This window comes from Heteronotia binoei, chromosome 9 (assembly GCF_032191835.1).
Source record: "Heteronotia binoei isolate CCM8104 ecotype False Entrance Well chromosome 9, APGP_CSIRO_Hbin_v1, whole genome shotgun sequence".
Lineage (NCBI taxonomy): Eukaryota > Metazoa > Chordata > Lepidosauria > Squamata > Gekkonidae > Heteronotia > Heteronotia binoei.
Genome location: NC_083231.1, coordinates 107,073,657 through 107,091,679, shown reverse-complemented (window position 1 = coordinate 107,091,679; position 18,023 = coordinate 107,073,657). Strand labels below are relative to the sequence as shown.

General features: G+C 47.4%; 1 protein-coding gene across 1 annotated transcript in view; it reads right to left on the bottom strand.

Moving 5' to 3' along the window:
* The window catches only part of ANTXR2 (ANTXR cell adhesion molecule 2), a 213,004-nt gene that overhangs the window by 114,304 nt on the left and 80,677 nt on the right, over nt 1–18,023 (bottom strand). The window contains exon 10 of the mRNA XM_060247137.1: nt 10,428–10,497. Within this exon, the coding sequence (XP_060103120.1) occupies nt 10,428–10,497 (70 nt within the window). The remainder of the gene's footprint in view (nt 1–10,427; nt 10,498–18,023) is intronic.

Here is an 18,023-nt window from a genome sequence, read left to right as displayed (position 1 = left end):
GATCCAACCCCCCCCCCTTTGAGAAATGCAGTGCTAAGTCAATTACGTGAGTCAATTTCATGAATCAATCAAAAGGTTCTTTCCAACTAGAACTCAGGGGTGAGTAATTTCCCTTCCCTCAGTCCTTTTATGGTTCACCCAGTGCTGCATTTCACTCCTCCTGTATTCCAGTTGAACAAGAGTGTTTCTAAAATTAATTCCAGAACTGGAACATGTGCTGTTAACTGGACTCTTCAGTTTATTCAGGTTTTTTCCTTCTTCAGTGTTACCAAACTAAAATACTATGAAAGAAAGAAAGAAAGAAAGAAAGAAAGAAAGAAAGAAAGAAAGAAAGAAAGAAAGAAAGAAAGAAAGAAAGAAAGAAAGAAAGAAAGAAAGAAAGAAAGAAAGAAAGAAAGAAAGAAAGAAAGAAAGAAAGAAAGAAAGAAAGAAAGAAAGAAAGAAAGAAAGAAAAGGAATCATGGGATCATATGCATGTTTGCAGCAGTGGTTTTTTGGTGCAGTGTTTTACTAGTGCACACATGCACGCCAATTCATCCATTAAAAGGCTACACCAAAAAGGCAGATCTAGCTGGCAAAAAGAGGAATTCTTCAACTGGAAGGAAATGACTGGCCAGTCAATGGAACTTATGAGACTTCTTGTGCTACATAATACTGTCTAATTTGGATTCCACTAACTCTTCCTAGTGCGTCAACTAAACTTTGGCATCAGTTTTATCAAAATAACAATCACTGTGTCTTCCCTCTGATTTGACCTATGGAAGGAACTTTTTGTGTGTGCATGTGCACATGCATGCATATGCCCACACCTGGAAGCCATGGCAACCTCTAGTGACTGACCCCTACTGGGAGCCTGGAGGATATTCAGGGAGGTGGCTGAATAATGCCTGTCCCCACCTCCCACCTCTGGTATTCCAAGGAGGTCTCCCATCCAAGTACTCCCCCCCCCAAAAAAAATGTTTTAACTGCCATCTTCATGTCTTCATATGTATCTTAGTTCTGGTTTTTAATTTGTTTTAATAATGTGAGAGTGGGTGGATTGGTTTTAATGGTTTTAAAATGTGATCTTATTGTGTATGTTTTAATTTGTCAGCTGTCCTGTGAGGGCAGAAAGGCAGGATATAAATTCTGTAAGGTAAAATAAATAAATAATACTCATGCTGAAGAAGAATTGTCAGGAATTCAAAAACCTTGTAGCTATTTTGGTTAGCTGTAATCATAGGTATCGGGGAAGGCAATGGCAAACCACCCCGTAAAAAGTGTGCCATGAAAACGTCATGATGCAACATCACCCCAAAGTCGGAAACGACTGGTGCTTGCACAGGGGACTGCCTTTACCTTTTTATTCAAAGGTATTACACAGTTTCTGCTTTTGGACTATATATCAACAACTTAATAAACCATACGTACAGTCTCACATCAAGATCACTTTTTGTTTTAGATGGTAGCCATGTTGAAATGCAGTAGAAGAGATAGATTTGAATCTGGTAACACCCTAGAGTTGAACACAATGCTTTTGAGAGTCAAAGTCCCCTTTGTCAGATAGCTGAGGGAGAGAGCATTGACTCTTAAAAGCTCCTATCCCCCAAACTTTGTTGGTCTCAAAGATGCTTTTTGGTCAAGCATTAGAACAAAACTTGAGTGCAGTGGCACCTTTAAGACCAACAATGTTTAATTTGGGGTGTAAGCTTTCATGTGCAAGCATACTTCTTCACAGGGCTTTTTTTGTAGCAGGAACTCCTTTGCGTATTAGACTACGCACCCTTGATGTAGCCAATCCTCCAAGAGCTTACAGTAAACCCTGTAAGAACCTTGTAAGCTCTCAGAGGATTGGCTACATAAGAGGGGCGTGGCCTAATACGCAAAGCAGCTCCTGATAGATAAAACCATCAAAACTTTTGTCTCAACACTGGCTGCTTCTGCTCGCTTGGTTATTGCCAGGAATTGGAAGTCCCTCACAAGTTCCTTACTTAGACAATGGTACCAGAAACTCTGGGAACAATTTTTGAAGGGCAGCATTATGCATAATCCATTTTTTGGGGACTCTCGTGCAGTAGTTCCCTTATAGAGTATGATGAAACATGGAAACCAGTTTTAGAGTTTTTGTGCTACAAGGATATAATTCCCTTGATGCAACTAAAGCTAGATGGTTGGTAACTGTGAATTTGGGGTTTGTAACAGAGTGTTGATGGTATTCTCGGCTACAAAGCAGTTCCTGCTACAAATAAGCCCTGCTTCTTCAGATCTGAGCCTGGGTTTCCTCAGATTCTTCAAATTTGAACCTGGGTCTCCCTGCTCCATTAGAACACACTGGCTCTCCACCAGTAACAGTAGCAAACCTTAAGTGTGAGTCCAGGTGGGTAGGTGTGTTGATGAAGCAACAGAACAAAGTTTGGGCGTTTTCGCACAGGGCTTACCCCGGAGCGACGTCCCTCTTCACCGCGCAGCGTCTGCGCGGATTTCGCACCAACTGCTCCGCAGAACCAGGAAGAGCCGCGAAGTGCCGCGGCTTTTGCATCACAAATGTAAACCGCCAAAAACCAGTTTACATTTGTGACGCAAAAGCCGCGGCTCTGCGGAGCAGTTGGTGCAAAATCCACGCAGACGCTGCGCGGTGAAGAGGGACGTCGCTCAGGAGTAAGCCCTGTGCGAAAACGCCCTTTGAGTTCAGCAGCACCTTTAAGACTAGCAAAGTTTAGTTCTGGACAGACGCGTGGGGAGGGGGGGGGGCGGGGAGGGCGGGCCGCCCCAGGTCTTGGGGGCCCCGCATTGGCAAGGGGGCCCCCAAACAATGGCCGTGTTGCTGCGAGGGGGGGGGGAGAAAAAGAATGGAAGCGCCCGACAGCGAGGGGGAGCGCGCGCGCACGGCGGAGGAAGGGGGTGTGGCGGGGAGGGGCGCGCGTGCGCACGTCGGGGCTCCTCGTTCCCTTCCCCCCTCCCCTTTTTTCCCCCCTCTCTCTCACGCAATCGGGCTGAAAGCGCGGGAAAGGCACGTCGCTTTTTCTCCTCCCTCGCCTACCACTCCCATCAGCCCCAGCCACGCGGGCCGGGGCTCTGTTCCTTGGAGCGCACCATTGCTGGCCCCACGGAGCTCTGATGCAAGCAGGCAGCCCCGTTGGTCTGAAGCAGTTGAACAAAGCAGGAGCCAAGCTGCACCTTGAAGACCAACCCATTTTTATTGTGAACCTCAGCTGTCTTGCGCTCTTAAGCACACTTCACCAGACGAGGAATCCAGCACAGGGAGCAAAGCCTCATGCTGCTCAGATCCGAGGTTTGCTCAATTGGTTCATTTTAGTGCATGCTGCTGTTTTGTTGCTTTCGCGTGCTCCCGCGACTCAGATCCAAGGTTTGCTCAATTCGTTAATCTGACTATTCTGTCATTGTACCGTTTTGCATTCTAAACCGCTGCCCAGAGAATTTCGCTTCCCTGTCGTTGGTTCTGAAATCTGTACCCTGTTGCATTCTGGGCCACCGCCTACCAGCTCTGTGTGGCTCTGCTCAGTTCTGTAAGGTTTTGCTCACTCTGCGGGATTTCTCGGAGCTCTGAGTAAGGGGGGGGGACTCTCCATGGAGGGAGGAGGGGGGGGGGAGTTTGCATTCCTCCTTCTTTGCTTGGAGGCCCCAGGGAAGCCCAGCCTAGTTTCCTTTGGGTGGGGGATTTGGGTTTGCCCCTCCCCTTCCCCTTTTGCTGAGGCTTCTTTGCAGCATTTGGGCACCGCTGGGGGTGCGCTTCTTGCAGGATCTGGGCTGGAGACGGAGGTTCCCAGGATGGAGGAGAGTTTGCATTCCACCTCCTTGGCTGGGAGGGCCCAGAGAAGGCCAGCCTAGTTTTCTTTTTTTTTGGGGGGGGGGGGATTTGGGTTTGCCCCTCCCACTTTTGCTGGCGCTTCCTTGCACCCTTTGGGCACCGCTGGGGGTGCGCTTTTTGCAGGGCCTGAGCTGCAGACCCGGGAAGGGGGGGGGGGTTCCCACGAGTGGAGGAGAGAGGAGAGTTTGCATTCCACCTCCTGGGCTGGGAAGACCCAGGGAAGCCCAGCCTAGATTTCTTGGGGGTGGGATTTGGGTTCCCTTCGCCCCTTTGCTGGTGCTTACTTGCAGCTTTTGGGCACCCCTGGGGGTGCCCCGGGGGGCTGGGAAAGGTAGGGGGCGTCCAGGGGAAGGATGGGGGGTGGGCTGCTGCGGGATGCGTGCCCCGATTGGGACAGAGTTGCCAACCTCCAGGGAGGCCTCCGACAACAGTTACAGACAGCAGAGTTCAGCAGAAAGGAAAGGGCGGCTTTAGAGGTTGGCTGGGGGGGACTCAAGGTGCATCGGTATCCCTACTAGCAATGTTCCCTCTAAGCTTCAGAGTCTTGTGAGCAAAAATTCAACTTTGTGAGCCCCTGCATAAGTGATTGTGCTCTGGGGACATTTTTCCTGAGCTAAGACAAAAATGTGTGAGCTGGAGGCGAAAAATCCGTGAGCTCGCTCATGCTAACTCCTTCCTTGGAGGTTTTTCAACAGAGGCTGGATGGCCCTCTGACAGCAATGGAGATCCTGTGAATTTCGGGGGAGGTGTTTGTGAGTTTCCTGCATTGTGCAGGGGGTTGGACTAGATGACCCTGGAGCTCCCTTCCAACTCTAGGATTCCTGACCGTTAGAGCGGCTCCTCAGAGGAACAGGTTTCCTTCTTGGGAGGTGGTGGGCTCTCCTTTCTTGGAGGTTTTTAAACAGGGGCTAGATGGCCATCTGACAGCAATGGAGATCCTGTGAATTTAGGGGGAGGTGTTGTGAGTTTCCTGCATTGTGCAGGGGGTTGGACTAGATGACCCTAGAGGTCCCTTCCAACTCTATGATTCTAGGTTTTTAAACAGAAACTAGATGGCCACCTGACAGCAATGGAGATCCTATGAATTTAGGGGGAGGTGTTGTGAGTTTCCTGCATTGTGCAGGGGGTTGGACTAGATGACCCTAGAGGTCCCTTCCAACTCTAGGATTCTAGGTTTTTAAGCTGAGGCTAGATGGCCATCTGACAGCAATGAGGATCCTGTGAATTTAGGGGGAGGTGTTTGTGAGTTTCCTGCATTGTGCAGGGGTTGGACTAGATGACCCTGGAGCTCCCTTCCAACTCTAGGATTCCTGACCGTTAGAGCGGCTCCTCAGAGGAACAGGTTTCCTTCTTGGGAGGTGGTGGGCTCTCCTTCCTTGGAGGTTTTTAAACAGGGGCTAGATGGCCATCTGACAGCAATGGAGATCCTGTGAATTTAGGGGGAGGTGTTGTGAGTTTCCTGCATTGTGCAGGGGGTTGGACTAGATGACCCTAGAGGTCCCTTCCAACTCTATGATTCTAGGTTTTTAAACAGAAACTAGATGGCCACCTGACAGCAATGGAGATCCTATGAATTTAGGGGGAGGTGTTGTGAGTTTCCTGCATTGTGCAGGGGGTTGGACTAGATGACCCTAGAGGTCCCTTCCAACTCTAGGATTCTAGGTTTTTAAGCTGAGGCTAGATGGCCATCTGACAGCAATGAGGATCCTGTGAATTTAGGGGGAGGTGTTTGTGAGTTTCCTGCATTGTGCAGGGGGTTGGACTAGATGACCCTGGAGATCCCTTCCAACTCTATGATTCTATGACCGCCAGAGGTCCCTTCCAACTCTATGATTCTAACTCAGCTTAGAAGGAACACTGCCTACTAGTGCCGACCCGTTCCCCAAACCCCATCCTTCCCAAAGCTCCACCCCCCAAAGTTTCAGGATTTACCCTAACTGGAGGTGGCAACCCCAGCAGAGAGAGGAGGTCTTCAGAAGGGCCCTGAGAAGACTGGGGGTGAGGTGGGGGAATAGTTAAGCTTTGACAACTCTGGAAGAAGGTCTGACTTCCAGCATGACTCTTTTCGGTCCACCTTCTGTGTTATTCTTCGATGTCCAGAGAGCCCTCGTGGGAGCATTCCCAGAGAAGGCCTTTCAGAGCTCATCCTGCTGAAATCGACTCCAGTGGCAAATTGGAGGCTGAGGGAATTTTGGTGCATAGATGGGTTGCCCAGTTAGTCTGTCTGTAGCAGGAGAAATAAGAGCCCCGTGGCACAGAGTGGTAAAGCTGCAGTACTGCAGTCAGAGCCCTCTGCTCACGACCTGAGTTCGATCCCAGCGGAAGCTGGTTCAGGTAGCCGGCTCCAGGTTGACTCAGCCTTCCATCCTTCCGAGGTAGGTCAAAGGAGTCCCCAGCTTGCTGGTGGGAAAGCGTAGATGTCTGGGGAAGGCAATGGCAAACCACCCTGTAAAAAGTCTGCCGTGAAAGCCTTGTGAAAGCAACATCACCCCAGAGTCAGAAACGACTGGTGCTTGTACAGGGGACTACCTTTACCTTTACTAGCAGGAGAAATGAGTCAGAGTCCAGCAGCAGCAGCTTAAAGACTAACTTGGTGCTTGGTGGGGGGGCGCAGTGGGAGTGCTTCTAGCCCCATTGATGGACCTCCTGATGGCACCTGGTTTTATGGCCACTGGGTGACAGAGTGTTGGACTGGATGGGCCACTGGCCTGATCCAACAGGACTTCTCTTATGTTCTTAAGTGACACAGAGTGTTGGACTGGATGGGCCATTGGCCTGATCCAACATGGCTTCTCTTATGTTCTTATGTGACACAAGTGTTGGACTGCATGGGCCATTGGCCTGATCCAACAGGGCTTCTCTTATGTTCTTAAGTGACACAGAGTGTTGGACTGGATGGGCCATTGGCCTGATCCAACATGGCTTCTCTTATGTGACACAAAGTGTTGGACTGGATGGGCCTGATCCAACAAGGCTTCTCTTATGTTCTTATGTGACACAGAGTTTAGGACTGGATGGCCCATTGGCCTGATCCAACATGGCTTCTCTTATGTTCTTATATGTGACACAGAGTTTTGGACTGGATGGCCCATTGGCCTGATCCAACATGGCTTCTGTTATGTTCTTATGTGACACAGAGTGTTGGACTGGAGGGGTCACCAGCCTGATCCAACATGGCTTCTCTTATGTTCTTATGCGACGCAGAGTGTTGGACTGGATGGGCCATTGGCCTGATCCAACAGGGCTTCTCTTATGTTCTTATGCCCCACCTGCCTCCCTTGGGCCCTCTGGGACACTCCAGTAAGGGAACAACAACTGTGGGGGTTCAGCGTTCAAGGAACAATGCAAGAAATTACACTGACCAATAGGCCATCAACCAAGTACTCATTACAGACATCTCTGTGCTACCCAATAAACTGCAAACATATACTGTATTATTATATTATAGTATATAATATCATAAACGGCCTGTTGTCAAAGACCGAGTATGGAACAGTACAGACTGTAAGCGTACATAAACAATGCTCCAGACTATGGGTGTTTCTTCCCTTAAAAAGTTAAATAGCAGTATACAAATGGGCAATCTCAGTTAAAGACCCTAACTCATGGGAGTCGGCGCCCATACAGAATTCAACAATGATTCTCTATAACCTTCGCATTTCTCATCTCAGAGGTTCCTGACCCATCTTCCATCAGTATGCCTGTTTTTGTTTTCCTTGTTTTTCTTGTAAGCTTGCTTAATATAGAAGTCCCACAAGTTCAGGGCACAAGGGGAACAGCTGGGCCAGCAGGCTGCTTGTGGCATTTCTCCCTGTCACATGGTGTGGTGGGGTAATCAGGTTATCAATCACATGACCTAGATCGCACCAGCAGTGCCATCGGGGGGGGGGAGCCGCCCCCAAAGTGACACCACTTCCTGTTCCCCCCCCACAAGTGGTGGCCATTTTGGGGAAGTTACATCACTTCCTGTTTCCAGCAGGGCTCCCTCGCAAGTGGTGGCCATCTTGCGGAAGTGACATCACCGGAAGTGACATCATATTCTGTTTCTGGAGGCGTGCACACACATGGGGGGCCCACATAAATCTTGGGCCCCGGGCCCCCAAAGCCCTAGCTACGCCACTGGTTCTGGATATAAGCTTTTGTGTACCTGCATGCTTCTTTGGATCATTCCTGCACACGAAAGCTTACACCCAGAATTAAACTTTGTTGGTCTTAAAGGTGCTGCTGGACTCAAACTTTTGTTCCTGACTCTACTAGGGCATCAGTAAGGCAAAGGGACTGGAGCAGGGATTGTTTTGTAGAAAAATAGGTGGCGGAGCTCATTAGCAAGCCTCCCGCCACCCAAAATCACATAAGAAGTGGAGAAAGGGTGGTGCGGGCTTCTCCAGGGGTTAAGAGGGCTGCTGAAGGGTGTGGGCAAAGCCCCTGATGGCTGGCTGGCTGCCCGCTGCCCTAATCCAGGGATTGTTATGCAGCTGCACCTACTATTCAATGGACAAGGTAGGTGGGGAGGAAGAGGGGGAAACCTCAGAAAGGTTCAGGAGCTGCGCTCTTGTGAGCTCCTGCTGAATCTGAGGCCTGGGCGGGGTGGAGGACACATCCGTGGCAAGGTGCACATGCAGCACAGAGAAAACAAAACAAAAAATAAAACAGGAATTCGTCATTCCTAGCACATCCATGCCATTTCACGAAGGAGACCTGGTAATGCAGAACACAGGATTCCAAACCCATGCAAGAATTCAGGAAGCCTCTCTGATGGAATCCTCACTCTCCTCCGAGGATCAGATGATCCTGAAATTCTTTTCATGCGGACTTCTGCCTCTTTCAGTGCCAATGCAACTTCTCCTTCCTGGGGCAGATTTAAGGAGGGGGGGCATCTTTCCCAAGTACACAAGGAACTAAGCCTAAACAAAATTGATCCCACAAGCCCAAGGCATGGCTGAATGTGGAAGAAATTAAATGAGGAATTAGCTGCGGAGGCCACAGACATGATCTTAGGCCAGGGCCAGTGACACTGAGAATGAGGCCTGGGTGATATTCTGGGTATCATGCTGTTAGAATTCTGCCTCAGATGTGGCACTGGTGCCTTGTTTTATCACCACATGCTGAGCAGTACTATCCATCTTGACGCGTGATTTTTATAATAGCTTGTAAGCGTCAGTGATAACCTAAGACGTTTAACCACAAGCCCCAAGACAATCCAGAAGGAAGTGTATCTGAAGCCCTATTCCCACCCCCACCCCCCCCACACACACACACACAAAAATAGCTAATCTGAGCACAACTTAAAGAGAAGTCAGATCTCTCCAGCGTTAAATGAACTGGCTGAGGATTCATTTTGAAGGCACCGTTCAAATCTGTTCCGTCACACTTGACTATTTAAAGCTCATTTCCGATACGGTGAATTTCTCTAGAGAATTTATACAAAGGAAGAGGGCAGGAGGATACCGGGGGGGGGGGGGGGATCAATTCCTCTTCTTGAGAGCTAAGTCTGTCTGAAAGACAGATTCTGCAAATTTTGCAATCTCGCTTTTGCATCATGTATAGTGTGTTTTACACTGTTTTTCTTTGTTGCAATTTTTCTAATTTTGACTCAGTTTTGAGTCCCAGCAAGAAAGGTGGCCTGTAAATCAATGCACCAGTTTACATTACAGCTGGTTAGCATTTTTTCAACTCTCGAGAGCAAAGGCACACATTTTTTAGGAATAAAGGCATGCATCACACTTGTAACAAAAAAAAATGTATAACTTTATAGAGTGCAAATCTTTCCCATCATCACTCAACCAAAAAGACTTTATCCTCTCAGTAAATCACAGTTTTATCTAAGATATTTTCATCCTGCCCTTCCCCTCAGGAACTCTGCATAGCAAACCCAGTTCCTTTCTCCTCCATTTTATCTTCATAACCAGGGCTTTTTCTGTAGCAGGAGCTCCTTTGCACATTAGGCCACACACCCCTGATGTAGCCAATCCTCCAAGAGCTCATTGGGCTCTTCTTACAAGGCCTACTGTAAGTTCCAGGAAGATTGGCTACATTAGGGAGGCGTGGCCTAATATGCAAAGGAGTTCCTGTTACCAAAAAAGCCCTGGTTAAGGGGCTTTACCACAAAGCTGATTGACAGCCTTGGGGGGCAGGGGAGAGCCCTGTTCACAACAATCTCAGGAGGTAGGTCATGCTAAGAGCGCATTCATAGCCTAAGGTCCCAAAATACACTTCATGGCCATGTGGGGATTTGTACCTGGGTCTCCCTATTTATAACCAATCTGACAAATTACCTCCTGGTCCACACTGGGCATCCTACAGTAATCTCCCACACACCCTTATGAGCGTATCTTCTAACTGGAGAAGCACAGGCTCATGCAAAATGACCCAGCAACACCCAATCCAGAGACACAAGAAAAAAATTACATACACACACGCCTCAGTGGGGATGGCTAGGAGAAGGGCATGGCCTGACCAGAGACTCATGCAGACACACACCAGGCATCCTCCTCTGGAAACAGATCATTCAGGCTTGCAAGAGCTTTGATTTGTTTATGTAATTGCTCACAGCACAGCTTAGAGGCCTCTCATCACACATGAATGTGGCCCAGCACAATCGCCGGGTTTACATACTTACTCGCCAACTTGGTATAGAACGGGTGCAGGACAGAGCATATAATTAGATTCCACCTTTATGGGCTTTTCATCTGAAAAACAAAGCATCACATGATCTTAATGCACTGCATTATTTCACCAGATGAGAAGCTGCGCCTTGAAGAGGATGGGGCGAGGAGAAGGAATAATCCTCGCCCGGGATTCAGTGATGGGGGCTGTTCCATACCTTGGTGGTATGGAATTTCAGCAATTTTCAACTTTTTAAAAAAGTGTATTTCTAAGCCAGTTAGAATGCAGCAGTAGAGTTGAAAGAGAGTGTGCAGGGCCTGCTGAAAAAAACCTTAGCAGCCAGGAGGACACCCCAGGAATTCAGAGCTCAAAAGCGATACCTCAATCCATCAAATCCCTCTTAGCCCCTCCTGGAACCCAGCAGAAGCAGAATAAATCATGCAAATGAAGGAGGAGGAGGAGATGATGATGATGATGGCGACGATGATGATATTAGATTTATATCCTGCCCTTCACTCTGAATCTCAGAGCAGTTTACAATCTCCTTTATTCTCTTCCCCCACAACAGACACCCTGTGAGGCTGAGAGAGCTCTCCCAGAAGCAGGCCTTTCAAGGACAGCTCTTGCAGAACTATGGCTGACCCAAGGCCATTCCAGCAGCTGCAAGTGGAGGAGTGGGGAATCAAACCCAGTTCTCCCAGATAAGAGTCTGCAGACTTAACCACTACACCAAACTGGCTCTCTAATTAAGCCAACATATGTCGGTTTAATACATATAATGTGGCCAAATCTATTGTTTCTTGGAAACATATATATATTTGCAGAAAGAGCCCTGTGACGCAGAATGGTAAAGCTGCAGTACTGCAGTCCTAAGCTCAGCTGCTCACAGCCTGAGTTCAATCCCGGCAGAAGCTGGGTTCAGGTAGCCGGCTCGAGGCTGACTCAGCCTTCCATCCTTCCGAGGTTGGCAAAATGAGTACCCAGCTTGCTGGGGGGAAAGTGGAGATGACTGAGGAAGGCAATGGCAAGCCACCCTATAAAAAATCTGCTTGTGAAAATGTTGTGAAAGCAACGTCACCCCAAAGTCGGAAACGACTGGTGCTTGCACAAGGAACTACCTTTACCTTTATATTTACAGAGCAATCTTCTTGGCTCATAAATGTCTGAATGCAAGCCTGCCTTCTAGCTTCAAAGTAGAGCTTGTATCCATTCAGCCACCCATCATGGAAGCCACAGGGGGCCCTCCCTCGTGGAAACTTCCAGCCATGTGTCAAGAATGTTCAGAGAACTCCATCTTTCTGCTGTTAAGAGAGAATCTGTGCTCCTCTTATAGACTTCCCAACCAATGGCCCAGTATGAAGTAAACCTTCTGGCCCATGAGAAGGGATATTCCATTTCTTTCCTGGGCAGAGTTCCATTATCTATCTATCTCTCTCATCTCTCTCTCTCTCTCTCTCTCTCTCTCTCTCTCTCTCTCTCTCTCTCTCTCTCTCTCTCTATCTATCTATCTATCTATCTATCTATCTATCTATCTATCTCTATCTCTATCTATCTCTATCTCTCATCTCTCTCTCTCTCTCATCTCTCTATCTCTCTATCTATCTATCTCTCATCTCTCTCTCTCATCTCTCCCTCTCTCCCTCTCTCCCTCTCTCCCTCTATCTATCTATCTATCTATCTATCTATCTATCTATCTATCTATCTATCTATCTATCTATCTATCTATTAGTAGGCTTATATTCCACCCTTTCCCATAACAGGCTCAGGGCAGATCACAACATAAACTGAACAACAATAAAAACCTACCATTTAAATTTAAAACAATACAATAATATTAGTAAATCAAAGAATAAAACAAATAGGTGCATCATCAGGCTGGAAGGGCACATTTCACAGGATACAGCAGTTTTCGGCCCCAAACAAATGATGGTGATAATAAACAGGATAGCGCCATAGTCTGTAAAACAAGGGAGGCCAACTGATGGGATAGTTGCTGGAACAGGACGCCCACCATCATCTCCACACACAAGACTGAGCTCCAGTCCCCAAAACATACACTATATAAAACGATTATAAACTACATCCTGCCCTTCACTCTGAATCTCAGAGTTATTTAGAATGTGGACAGTAGTGTCTTTGGAAACATCGCTGTAAGCCGCTCTGAATTCAAGAGATAAATAAAGAATAAGCACAAGGGGCGTGGGGCAACTGAGAAGCCATATGGAATATGAAAGTTCAATATTTAATACATTATGTGCATCATTTTAGGCTTCCTGTTTTTTAAGACCGCATTTAACAGCACCAACAGGACCCCTAAACACAACATTTTTGGCCACCAGCCTACAACAAAGAGCAAATTGTACATTGTGTCCCTGTTCTTAGTGGGGAAGCAGGATAAACAGCCACCTGCCACAAGGGAGGTAGCAGTTAAAACAGAAAAACGTTTTCTTCAAGAATTGTAATTTTATCACAGAAACTGTCCTCAAACCATTGTATTCAAGTAGATGTCTAGTAAGAGCCCTGTGGCGCAGAGTAGCCAGCTGCAGTCCTGCAGTCCTAAGCTCTGCTTACAACCTGAGTTCGATCCCAGCAGAAGCTGGGTTCAGGTAGCCAGCTCGAGATTGACTCAGCCTTCCATCTTTCCGAGGTTGGTAAAATGAGTCCCCAGCTTGCTGGGGGGAAAGTGTAGATGACTGGGGAAGGCAATGGCAAACCACCCCATTAAAAAGTCTGCCAAGAAAACATCAAGATGTGACGTTTTCTATGAGTGCCCAAGCCTGCTGGGGGGTAAAGGGTAGATGACTGGGGAAGGCAATAGCAAACCACCTTTTAAAAAGCCTGCCAGGAAAACGTCAAGATGTGACATCACCCCATGAGTCAGTAACAACTCAGTGCTTGCACAGGGGATTACTTTTACCTTTACCTTCTTTAGATGCATAGAATGCAGGATGGGGAAACTGGAAGTTGTCCCAGAAATCTGATTGTGTCAATCAAAGCCTAAACAGAGATTATGGTTTCTGTTCACCCTTGAAGAAGAGCTGACTGTAACAATGAGCTAAATCCTGTGGATTGATAACAGTGAACATATGAAGCTTCCTTATACTGAATCAGACCCTTGGTCCATCAAAGTCAGTACTGCCTACTCAGACTGGAAGTGGCTCTCCAGGGTCTCAAGCTGAGGTTTTTCATGCCTATTTGCCTGGACCCTTTTTAGGCGGAGATGCCAGGGACTGAACCAAGCAGATGCTCTACCACTGAGTCACTGTCCCTTGCCTAACAGTGGTGCCTTGCATTGGCACGAGCCTTCCACTGACACAAGAGGCTCTTCCACTGGCATCAGAAAAAAGTGTTGTTGTTGTTCAGCCACACAGTTGAGTCCGACTCTTTGTGACCCCATGGACAAAGTCATGCCAGGCCCTCCTGTCTTCCACCATTCTCCGAAGTCTGCTCAAATTCATGTTTGTTACATCAGTAACAGCTTGCATCAAAGAAAGACACCACTGTGGTATATTAAAAGAGAATATTACAACCACCATGAGAGCCAGTTTGGTGTAGTGGTTAGATGCATGGACTCTTATATGGGAGAACAGGGTTTGATTCTCCACTCCTCCACTTGCAGCTGCTGGAATGGTCATGGGTCAGCCATAGCTCTCATAGTTGTCCTTGAAAGGGCAGCTGCTGTATAAGAGCTCTCTGAGCCCCACTACCTCACAGGGTGTCTGTTGTGGGGGAAGGAGATAAAGGAGATTGTGATCACTCTGAGATTCAGAGTATAGGACAGGATATAAATCCAATATCTTCTTCTTCTTCATTATTGTAAGAGTTCCTGCATTAGCAGGAGTCTGGACTAGATGACCCTGGGTTGTATGGATTTTAGTTCTTTAGGGTTTGTAGAATCTTTCGGGATCAAGTGCCGTGTTCTACTGGAGAAAGTTTTCCTTCCGGCTGCAACGCCACTGAGGATGTTCTCCGCAGCTGAGAACGAAACGTCTGGAAGGAAAACTTTCTTCAGTAGAACACGGCACTTGATCCCGAAAGATTCTACAAACCCTAATGATGTTACCAGCTGTGAAAACCTGAATTCTTTGACTTTAGTTCTGTTTTTAATTTGTTTTAAAGATGTCTGTTTAATGAGGAGGCTGATTTTTAATGGTTTTATCGTGTATGTTTGAAAACTTTAGCTGCCTTGGTGGCCCTTGTGAGGGGCAGAGAGACAGGATATAAATTTTGTAAATAAAGCAAATAATAAATAAAGATACCTAATAAGTTCATAGAAGAAAAAGGATTCTGTCACCTCCAACGGAGGAAGGGCCATTAGGCTGGAGAAAAGTTTCCAACTTTGCCAAGCATTCAGTCTTCCAACTTTGCCAACCATACAGCTCAGGGATTTTCTAATTCATACCTCAGTTATCAATGCAACCCCATGCAGAGTAATCTAAACCCAACGATTTCAACACTCTTGAACTCAAGTCCCTCTGAACAAGCTTGTACTGCAAATCCCTTTACCACTCTGATATACCAGTTCACATACTTCTGTAGAAATAATAAGCAAGAAGCAGATTGCTTTTAAAATTATTCACTCTTTCTTGAGCCTCTCCAGTAGCCCGATGCTGTAAAGACGTCCAAATAAGGACGCAGACCCTATCCTCAAGAGAACAGTCTACAAAACGAGACATACAAGGAAAGAGGTATGCAGAGAAAATGCAAGGGAAGTTGGCTAGTAGCACAACAACAAAGTCAAGAGGTACGTTTTGAGCAGGCATTTAAATCCAGCTGGTGACTGGAAGATATTAAGTACTTAAAAAGAGCCCTGCTGCATCAGATCAGTGGTCCATCTAATCCAGCATCCTGCCTCACACAGTGGCCAACCAGTTCCTTCGGAGGGCCAACAGCAGGGCATAGAGGCTGAGGCCTTCGTAAGAACATAAGAAGAACCCTGTTTGATCAGACCAGTGATCCATCTAATCCAGCATCCTGCCTCACGCAGTGGCCAGCAAGATCCCCTGTAGGGCCAACAACAGAGCATAGAGGCTGAGGCCTTTGTAAGAACAAAGAAGAAGAAGACTGCAGATTTATACCCCGCCTTTCTCTCTGTATCAGAGACTCAGAGCGGCTTACAATCTCCTTTATCTTCTCCCCTCACAACAGACACCCTCTGAGGTGGGTGGGGCTGAGAGGGCTCTCACAGAAGCTGCCCTTCCTGCAAGAGCTATGGCTAACCCAAGGCCATTCCAGCAGCTGTAAGTGGAGGAGTGGGGAATCAAACCTGATTCTCCCAGATAAGAGTCTGCACTACACCAAACTGGCTCTGCACAAGAGAGAACATAAGAAAACCCCTGCTGGATCAGACCAGTGGTCCATATAACCCAGCATCCTGCCTCACACAGTGGCCAGCCAGTTCCTCTAGAGGGCCAATAATAGGGCACAGAGGCTGAGGCCTTTGTAAGAACCTAAGAAGACCCCTGCTGGATCAGACCAGTGGTCCATCTAATCCAGCACCCTGCCACACACAGTGGCCAACAACAGTGCATAGAGGCCCAAGGCCAAGATGGTCCAGTCGTCCATCTTATGAACATATGAAGCTGCCTTATACTGAATCAGACCCTTGGTCCATCAAAGTCAGTATTGTCTACTCAGACGGGCAGCGGCTCTCCAGGGTCTCAAGCTGAGGTTTTTCATACCTATTTGCCTGGACCTTTTTTGGAGATGCCAGGGATTGAACCTGGGACCTTCTGCTTACCAAGCAGATGCTCTACCACTGAGCCACCGTCCCTCCCATCCTGCATCCTGCCTCACACAGTGGCCAACAACAGCACACAGAGGCCAAGGACTTCCCCCGACGTTGCCCGTCATCACTGGTGTTGAGAGGTTGACTGCATCTGAATAGAAAGGTTTATTTATTTATTTTTATTTCTTTACAAAATGTATATCCTGCCTTTCTGCCCTCACAAGATCGGCCAAGGCGGCTAACAATTTAAAACACGCGTTATAATATTACATTGTAAATCCATCGTAAATCCTCCTGAACATATATCATTAAAACAATTGTTAAATATTTCTTTTTTAAAAAAAAACCCTACAAAACATTTTAAAAAATGGTTAGGAAGGAAGGATCACTGAGGGAATGCCAAATGAGACAAAAGTCTTCACCGACTGGCAGAAGATGGCAACTGAAGACGACAGACAAATCTCCCAGAGAAGAAAGTTCCGGAGCTTTGGTGCCACAACCCGGCAGGCCCTCTCCCAGGCTGACCTCAGAAGGTGGAGCCATCCTAAGCACCACCTCCAAAGAGGACCATAATGAATGGTCAGGTTCATAAGGGATTAGGTGTTCTTTCAGGTATGTTGGTCCCAAGGGTTTTGAAGATTGAAACCAGTATCTTGGATTGTGCTGAGGAACAAATTGGAAGCCAGTGCAGGTTGGGAGAGAATGGAAAGATAGGGTCCCTATGACTCTGGTCACCATGGCCAGAAGCCCTTTATATTTCTCTGCTCCATGCATCAGTCTAATCCCCTTTTAAAGCCAGCCTCCCTAAATCTTCCCTTGATGACTGTCCTGGGAAGAACCTTCCAGCAGTACTTTTCCTTTTGGCATAGGTAAGGGTCTATGCAGGGGTGTCAAACTCATTTGTTATGAGGGCCAGATCTGACATAAATGAGACCTTGTGGGGCTGGGCCATGTCGGGTTTGGCCGGGCCATGTTGGGCTGACATGTGTGTACTTATTTAAGATTAGGTAGCAGAGATATAAACTTTATGAAGGACACAGAGAAACACAATTTAAAAAAAAAAAAAACCCTTAAAACATGTTTAAAATGTTAGCACTCGTTCGTCTTAAAGGTGCTTTGTTTGTATTTCTCCCATGGGATCCAGGGAACTGGGCAAAGGAAGCTCTGGCTCTTTCCTTCCTTCCCCAGGGGACAAGGGAGGGAGGAGCCTCAGCCAATAGAAGGGAGAGAGTTTTGGCTCAGTAGCTCTGCTGTGCAATTGAGAGAGCCTCAGTCAACGGAGAAGATAGAGGTTTTGCTCTGTAGCTCCTGTGTGATTGAGCAAGCCTGGCAAAGCAAGCTGTTATGAAGAAAGAAGCAAGAGAAAGAGAGAAGGAAGCACATGACAGCCAATTGGTTGGTGGTCTGATAGGAGCCTTCTGGGGGTCTGATTCAGCCCCCAGCCTGCATGTTTGACACCCTGGTCTAAAGTATCATTCTGCTCATTCCCAGCTCTCTCTTCCCTGGGTCGCCGCAGCTCTTAGGTGATTTACAGAGCCATCCTCTCTCCTGTGAGTGAGCCCCACTAAACAGACTTGACCAGCAGGGCTTTTTTTGTAGCAGGAACTCCTTTGCATATTAGGCCGCACACCCCTGATGTAGCCAATCCTCCTGAAGCTTACAGTAGGCCCTGTACGAAGAGTCCTGTAAGATCTTGGAGGATTGGCTACATCAGGGGGTGTGGCCTAATATGCAGAGGTGCTCCTGCAACAAAAAAAGTAGGAGTAGCTCTGCTTAAGATTGCTGTCTTAGTAACCACTTTTGGCTGCCTCCCTCTTTTAAGAAAGGAAGCCAGGTCTCTTTCACTAACGGCTGTAAGATGGAAATCAACAGGCCCACAAG